The 9,150-nt window shown below is 45.5% G+C and overlaps 1 protein-coding gene across 1 annotated transcript in view; it reads right to left on the bottom strand.

Moving 5' to 3' along the window:
* Window positions 1–1,754: 1,754 nt before the first annotated feature.
* Window positions 1,755–9,150, bottom strand: part of LOC142250435 (leucine-rich repeat and fibronectin type III domain-containing protein 1-like protein) — a 750,715-nt gene continuing 743,319 nt past the window's right edge. The window contains 1 exon segment of the mRNA XM_075322606.1: window positions 1,755–2,524. Coding sequence (XP_075178721.1) covers window positions 2,005–2,524 — 520 coding nt within the window. The 3' untranslated portion in view covers window positions 1,755–2,004.

Below are 9,150 nucleotides of genomic sequence, written 5' to 3'. Positions count from 1 at the left end.
TTAAGTTACCCATAATTATGTTGAGAATGGTCTTTTTTTTTTTTTCTGCTGATGGACCTGTATGACATCTTGTTGTTTTTTTTGGGGGGGGGGGGTTATATAGTTTTTATTGCATGTTTGGATGAGGCGCAGTGATGAAAAACAGTAATTCAGGCATTTTTATTTTTGATATTTACCATATGTGTTTAAAGGGATATACAAAGTGTGAATTACCCTAATATTCCCAGGTCAAAAATAAGGTACTAAAAAGAAAAACACATTTAGTATCACAGTGTCTAATCTGTGAATATATCACAATTAAAGGGAACCGGTCACCAGATTTGGGGCCTATAATCTGCGGCCACCACCAGTGGGCTCTTATATACAGGATTCTAACATACTGTATATAAGAGCCCAGGCCGGGGGTATAACATAAAAAACACTTTATAATACTCACCTAGAAGGTCGCTCCGGTGCACAACAGTCGGATGGGTGTCTCTGTTCTCCGGGACCGGCGCCTCCCCTTTCGGCCATCTTCGTCCTCCTTCTTCTGAAGCCTGTGTACATGACGCATCCAACGTCGTACACCACTTGCAGTTCCGCACAGGCGCACTACAATACTTTGATCTGCCCTGAGCAGGGCAGATCAAAGTGCATCTGCGCAAGACCTCAGTGCCGGCGAGTGTGTATGATGTAGGACATATCATGCACCCAGGCTTCAGAAGAAGGAGGACAAAGATGGCCGAAAGAGGAGGTGCTTCCAATGCTCTTGCATCAGAAGCTGTACGCAAGTGGAACCGTACCCTTAAAGGGATTGTTCTCTACCAGGACAACCCCTTCTGAGTCCACGTTTCCTCCCGGTAAAACTAAAAAGCCTATACTCGCCGGCGCTGTGATGTCACACGAACCCGAATCCAATCAGCGTGGGTAGATGAGGCGTGAATAGAATTGGGAAGTGATTTACTACCCACTGTTCTATCATACCTCTTGTATTCCCCCTTTACTCTTTTGGTAGATTTTAATCTGTGATGATTATGTCCTGATAAAGATATTGTAATTTGCACATATACTCTAAGTTTCTCCTGTTTTTGAAGCCCTTGATTGGTAGAGGTATTCCGGATCCACTCACTTCCGCTTTAGGAGGTAAGCAAGGCTGGTGACACGGCTTCTAGAGATGTCTCCCGGCTGCCGTGCATTAGCTGCAGGTATCGTGCACTTGTACTAGTCATTAAGACGGGTACATAATACCATATGTTAGTGTCTACACCGCTGCAGATATCTGTAGATAGGTCCTCACTTCTCTGCTCACCTCCTAATGCGGAAGGAAGTGCACTAGATTATTCATTTTAATTCTCGGTAAAATAATCACTAGGGATGATCGAATACTTCAATTATTCGGCTTCGTGAATATTTTCTGAATACCTCGCCGCTATTCGACTAATCGCGAATATTTGATGCGCAAAGTAAGTCTACGGGAAACCCAAATAACAACTATTCGGAACTATTCGGGCTTCCCATAGACTTACATTGCTCATCGAATTTTTGAATAGCATCGAGGTGTTCGGAAAATATTCACGAAGCCGAATAATTGAAGTAGTTGATCATCCCTAATAATCACCCAAGATTAATGCCCACTAATCTTGTAAACATTGCATGAAATTGTATGTGTTCATTCAGAATATGAAATAAATAGGTGTAAAACAACCAAAAAACCCATTTATTATACTTCCTTCACGCAAGTGGCATTCGTGGAAACCAATTATTTCACTTTAGCCTGGTTTAGTCACACACTTTATATTTAATAATATTGAACCAAAAATAGTTAAGAATGCAAGAACCCTTTTTACATATTAAAAAAATAGCTTTTTTGTTGTAACCATCTGATCTTAAAAATAGACAATAGGTGCGAAGCCGTCGATGCGGCTCCTTGCATGAAAATGTTCTTCACGATACCACAATGTCCAATTCCGGGTGGATTGTCCTCTTTTTCAAAGGAGGTGCATACGTTTGTGGTATAATGTTCTGCTAGTGAGACAGGACGTCATTTGTTATAAAGGTAGTATCGGGAACAGTCACTTTTTCACCATCTGGGGTGAGGTCAACTATGGTTTTGCTTTTGATGGACGTTCCTGAGATGTCCTGCATAATACTGTCTCTCCTCTCGTTGAGCTTTGAGGATGAGCGTCCCATTGTCCCGCTCTGGCTACCGTTGGTTTGGGAGCACACGTTGGTGACCTTAGTTGGCTTAGATTTGGGGTGATTATTGTAGACTTTATATTTCATTAACAGAATAAAGATGAAGACTAGGACGGAGGCCACTATGATGCCACCTATGATGATGATCATGGTTCCACAAGAAACTGTGCATGGAGCGACCTGCACTGTTTATACTCCTGCTCCCGTCGTAAATTGGACACAGCCGATCACTCTGGTTGCAGTTAGTGAGGTTATTCCATCGTCGTAAACGGCCAGGACGCACAAGTCGTAAATGCGAGAAGACACCAGGTCACTCAGGAAAAATGACTTGCTTGAAGATGGAATCATTCTGTATAAAGAGAAAGGTAGGAATTCGTTAGAACGTAGAAATCTTACATTTCACAGAATTTCATTTCGGGGCAAAGCTCTCGTCTAAGTGACTTAAAGGTGTATTCCATCTCCAAGATCCTACGTAACATGAATACCTAAGGTCCTGTAATGCCCTGCACATGAGGTAAGAGACATGGCTAATCAGAATTATACTACATTTCTAATTGGAGGTATTTGCTAATATTATTATTACACCTACTACATATTGGGATAGGATCTTGGAGATGGGAATACCCCTTTAATATCGACAGGTACTGATCATCATGAGTCCAAAACAGGGGAATGGTTAATGTGCCCATCATATATTCTGCATATGGTGAGTAGTACATGTAAATGTATTAAAGAGGTTGTCCAGGCTTGGGGCAAAAGTCTGCGCTCTATGTGACTGCAGTCTTGTGATCGATCACAGCACACAGTGTGCGCACTGTCAGGATTCACCTGAAGCAAGCGGTCAAGAGCCCACAAGTATGTGCACGCTGTGAGGATTCCCATGTCTACGGTCACATGGCGCACAAGTCTGCAGTTACTCTATGTGACCATAGACATGGGAATCTTCACAGCGTGCACATACTTGTGGTCTCTTGACCGCTTGCTCCAGGTGAATAGTGACAGTGCACACACTGTGTGTTGTGATCGATCACAAGACTGCCGTCACATAGAGCACAGACTTGTGCCCCAAGCCTGGACAGCTCGGGGACGGTTGTTGGATCCGGCCGATAAGACATTGATGACCTATCATAAGGACAGGCCATGAATATAAAGTAGTGGACAACCCCTTTAAGTAAGTAAACAAAAATGACCATTAAAGGAAATGTTTGAGATTACACCTTTTGGAGCGTTGGCAAATTTTCTAACACATATCCATTCCAATATGAATATACCTATTTTCTACATACCCAAATTCCATAACTTTCTCTTATCATCCTCCCTCTTTACTAACTCTATAACTCTATACTGGGCTCTACAGGTAGTATATTAATCAATGCCATTTGGACCAATTTAGCAGTGATGTGTTTATCGCAGTCTTTGCTTGTATAGTTCAGCAGCCCCATTTGTATTAGGGAACATTGTGTTCCTGACTGATTTGTGTAGTGCGCCGCACTCGCCGTTCTCCGTCTGTCCCTCGTCTTGAGTGGCTTTCCAAGTGTTTTCAATGGTCCTCTTAAAAAGACGGCATCACATTTGACTGAGCAGTTGGAATTAATGATCCCATCACCGTGTTCTCACAGATCCGCTTCTTTCTTGGTGTATGGTGTGCGTGTTATTGCTCCGTTATCAGGAAAGTTTATGTCCAATTATTCTGAATGCACCATTGTTTAGCCTATTTTTTTTCAGTTGGCAGAGCCCCTTCCTAATTCCTTACCTAATCCTGATACAAAGGACCTGCTTCTGATTAATCATTTCCCAGATACCTATGGTTTACCTATATGACTGGGATCCAACGAGGTGGCTGCTATATGTCAGCATCGGTCATCTACCTGTGGCCATAAATGAGCACGTGAGTTATCTTCAAACTGGTGCTCATATGCGCCCCTGCAGATATCTGGCCGCTTGTGGTAGTGCAACTTGTGTATACAGCCTTAAGGGTCATTTAGATGTCTGTGCACATCAGTCCAATCTCATAGCGCAATCCAAGAGTCACTGTCTAATAGAAATGTGTGAAACTGTCATGCTCCGATGTGGAGCGCTGTGGCCAGTCCGTGTACTGCGGTACGAGATCGTACTGATGCGTACAGACGTCTGACTGAGCCTATAGTCTACCTTAATGCACATTTTAGCCCATCTGTTAGTTGGCCTAATTGAGTCCAAAAATGTATGCCACATTTTGATGTAATTTGTGCTAAATTTTAGAGCTTGTCCACCCTCAATTTAGGCTTGTTAGTTGTGATGAGTAATGACTAGTGATGAGCGGGCACTACCATGCTCAGGTGCTCCATACTCGTAATTAGTGATGAGCCGGCACTACCATGCTCAGGTGCTCCGTACTCATAATTAGTGATGAGTGGGCACTACCATGCTCAGGTGCTCGGTACTCCGTAACTAGTGATGAGCGGGCACTACCATGCTCGGGTGCTCAGTACTCGTAACTAGTGATGAGCGGGCACTACCATGCTCAGGTGCTCGGTACTCATAACTAGTGATGAGCGGGCACTACCATGCTCAGGTAGGTGCTCAGTACTCGTAACTAGTGATGAGTGGGCACTACCATGCTCGGGTGCTCAGTACTCGTAACTAGTGATGAGTGGGCACTACCATGCTCAGGTGCTCAGTACTCGTAACTAGTGATGAGCGGGCACTACCCATGCTCGGGTGCTCAGTACTTGTAACTAGTGATGAGCGGGCACTACCATGTTCAGGTGCTCTGTACTCGTAACTAGTGATGAGTGGGCACTACCATGCTCGGGGTGCTCAGTACTCGTAACTAGTGATGAGTGGGCACTACCATGCTCAGGTTCTCGGTACTCGTAACTAGTGATGAGCGGGCACTACCATGCTCAGGTGCTCAGTACTCGTAACTAGTGATGAGCGGGCACTACCATGCTCAGGTTCTCGGTACTCGTAACTAGTGATGAGCGGGCACTACCATGCTCAGGTTCTCGGTATTGGTAACTAGTAGTTGGATGGTCGAAAGGGCATGAGTCAAGAAACTGAGTATAATGGAAGTCAATGGAAAACCCGAGTATTTTTACGGGAAATCTTCCAGAAAAATGCTTGAGTCCCCATTGACTTCCATTATACTTCATGCTCGAGTCGCACCTGTCCATGAGTCTGACTGCTGGTTTATGAGTACAGAGCACCCGAGCATTGTAGTGGTCGCTCATCACTAGTTACGAGTACTGGGCACCCCGAGCATGGTAGTGCCCGCTCATCACTAGTTACGAGTACTGCGCACCCGAGCATGGTAGTGCCCTCTCATCACTACTGGAGACGCCCCCCTTTAAGACTGAAAGAACAAGTTTGGAAATGGAGCTGGGGACATTCATGCTCGAGTCGCACCTGTCCATGAGTCTGACTGCTGGTTTATGAGTACAGAGCACCCCGAGCATTGTAGTGGTCGCTCATCACTAGTTACGAGTACTGAACACACGAGCATGGTAGTGCCCGCTCATCACTAGTTACTAGTACTGAGCACCCGAGCATGGTAGTGCTCGCTCATCACTAGTTACGAGTACAGAGCACCCGAGCATGGTAGTGCCCGCTCATCACTAGATACGAGTACAGAGCACCCGAGCATGGTAGTGCCCGCTCATCACTAGTTACGAGTACCGAGCACCCGAGCATGGTAGTGCTCGCTCATCACTAGTTACGAGTACAGAGCACCCGAGCATGATAGTGCCTGCTCATCACTAGATACGAGTACAGAGCACCCGAGCATGGTAGTGCTCATTCATCACTAGTTACGAGTACAGAGCACCAGAGCATGGTAGTGCTCGCTCATCACTAGATACGAGTAGCGAGCACCTGAGCATGGTAGTGCTCACTCATCAAACAAAGGCGGATCCCCAGCACAAAGAACGTCCATAGAAACTTGAAATAAAGCTAAAATGTCATTTTATTCCAATAATGGTTAAAAAAAGGGGGAAGAAGGAATAAAAGAGAACTGCTCCGATATGCGCGTTTCATACGCAATCGTGCGCGTTTCATACGCAATCGTGCTAAGTCATGATCAAGATCATGACTAAAGCGGGCTTTACACGCAGCGATATCGGTGGCAATATTGCTAACGAGTGTACCCGCCCCCGTCGGTTGTGCGTCATAGACAAATCGCTGCCCGTGGCGCACAACATCGCTTACACCCGTACACATACATACCTGCCTAGCGACGTCGCTGTGGCCGGCGAATCGCCTCCTTTCTAAGGGGGCGGTTCGTGCGACGTCACAGTGGCGTCACTAAGCACCCGCCCCAATAGAAGCGAAGGGGCGGAGATGAGCGGGCCGAACAACCCGCCCACCTCCTTCCTTCCTTCATTGCGGGCGGCTGCAGGTACGGTGATGTTCCTCGTTCCTGCGGTGTCACACGTAGCGATGTGTGCTGCCGCAGGAACGACAAACAACCTGCGTCCTGCAACAGCAACGATAATCGGGAAAGGAACGACGAATCAACGATCAACAATTAGGTAAGTAAATGTAAAGTTTCACACGCAACGACGTCGCTAACGAGGCCGGATGTGCGTCACGAATTCCGTGACCCCAACGACATCTCGTTAGCGATGTCGTTGCGTGTAAAGCGGCCTTTAGGACGGTCGCGTCTGAAACCCGCAGATCGGTGGAGTTATGTTTTATTCCTTCTCCCCCCCCCCCCCAACCATATAACTATAATTCACACAACACCTTGTGAAGCCTGTAGAAAAAAAAAAGTGTCTCACTAAAAAAAAATAAAAAAAAATCCATAGAAATGTGCTGAGAATTTCAGACTGTTGACACAAAACCAAATTGTGGCACATTTGCCGTGGCAATTATCCCAATCTGCTTTAGTACCTAATTTTTTTTTTCTTGCTACATCTAATTTAAAATTAATTAGTTTGAAAACAAATGTGTTAAAGAGAGGGGAAAAAAACAAACAAAAAAACGGAATCCCGCAATGTGTATAGTGTGTTCCTTAATTTCCTAATTCCTGCTAACATCGAATTTCAAAAAATGTTTGTTTTTTTTTTTGTTTTTTTTTATATTTTTTTATATAAATCGGCTGTGTGTGAAAGCGCCATTACACACATATATCGCCTTTTGTCCACCTCTCTACAGGTAGCAGCAGAAATACTAAAGCCATGGGACTTTATTCCAGGATGTTAAGTGCTCCCGGGAGGTGCGGGCGCCTCTTTGGGGGTAAGGAGGGATTTGAATTCCTCACCATCTTTCTTCCCACTCCACCACTCACAGAATCCATTCACCTTCTGAAAGACGCTTTTGTGTTGTTAAAGTCTCAGGGGAAAAAACTCTCAGATTGTTCATTTCTCGCTCCCCATTGTCTGCTGAATGCTTCTTTCACTGCTGCCCTGTCTTAATCCACCTTTAGAGCACAATGTGTAAATTAGGACCCCGCTGAGCAATTTCTTCTATTCTTCCTCAAGACAAGTTTTTTTTTCTTCTCCCCTTTAAAGTTCATTTGATGTTTGTCACAAGATTACTGTTGACTCTAAAGTATTTTCTTTCTCTTTTCTTGTAAATCGTAAAGGCCTTTAGCAAAAATAAATGTGTGTTTAATGAGAATAACGGCTGTTTATATATCCATAGAATATATATAGCCGTCTCCAGTAAATGTACAGAATGCATAATGTGCCCTATTTTAATACTAGTCACTTTATTATATAGGGGCTGCTTAGGTCTAAAGGTGGTGTCACGCACAGCGACGGCGACAACGACGTTGCTGCTACGTCACCATTTTCTATGACGTAGCAGCGACGTCCCGTCGCTGTCACGTCACTCTTTCTATGACGTAGCAAGCGACGTCCCGTCGATGTCGCTGTGTGTGACATCCAGCAACGACCTGGCCCCTGCTGTGAGGTCGCCGCTCGTTGCTGAATGTCCTGCTTCATTTTTTGCTCGTGGCTCTCAGCCCGCTGTGAAGCACCACATCGCTGTGTGTGACAGCGAGAGAGCGACGAACTGAAGCGAGCAGGGAGCCGGGAGCCGGTGTCTGGCACCCTGCGGTAAGCTGTAACCAAGGTAAACATCGGGTAACCAAGGGAAGCCCTTTCCTTGGTTACCCGATATTTACCTTTGTTACCAGCCTCCGCCGCTCTCACGCTGCCTGTGCTGCCGGCTCCCTGCACGCCAGAGGGTTTGCTTATTAACCCGATGTGTACTCTGGCATGCAGGGAGCCAGTGCTAAGCGGTGTGCACTGGTAACCAATGTAAATATCGGGTAACCAAGCCCTTGGTTACTCGATATTTACCTTAGTTACCAAGCGCAGCACCACTTCCACCCGTCGCTGCTGGCTGGGGGGCTGGTCACTGGTGAGATCTGCCTGTTTGACAGCTCACCAGCGACCATGTAACGACGCAGCAGCGATCCTGATAAGGTCAGGTCGCCCGTCGTGATCGCTGCTGCGTCACAATGTGTGAACCCAGCAAAAGACACAAACAACTGTATTTCTCTATGTATTTTGGATTTAAGAAAGGGTCACACAGTCTATTCATTTGAATGGACAACATGCAATACCTCATTTCACCTGTGGAGGCGCTGCAGGGAAATTGAACACTTGCTACCTGGTTGCTGCCTCCATCACAGCAGTCATATATTTTCTGAGAACTCCTCTGACAAAAGGTGTAAAAAGTGGACAGTCCCTTTTAACAATCTCCAGCATATATCCTATCCTAGGCAAGGGTAATATAAGCATGAAGGGTAAGTGTAATGGGACAGTAAGGATGGTAAAGGGGCTACTAGGCTGACCCCAAGACAAAGGGGGGTATTCCAGCAACACTTCGGTAATAAAATCAACCTTTATTCCAAAATCCTTTTAAAATTAAAGACATCAATTCGCAAAGAAGGGGGCCTTTCTCTCATACCCCTCAGGGTTATTAAAACCACTTACGCGTTTTGGACGAGCTGTCCTTACACATAGCCAATCTATGTATAGGCTGACC

This window comes from Anomaloglossus baeobatrachus, chromosome 9, assembly GCF_048569485.1.
Source record: "Anomaloglossus baeobatrachus isolate aAnoBae1 chromosome 9, aAnoBae1.hap1, whole genome shotgun sequence".
NCBI classification, from domain to species: Eukaryota; Metazoa; Chordata; class Amphibia; order Anura; family Aromobatidae; genus Anomaloglossus; species Anomaloglossus baeobatrachus.
Note: the sequence above shows the minus strand (reverse complement) of the source record. Positions and strands in the feature narration are given on the sequence as shown.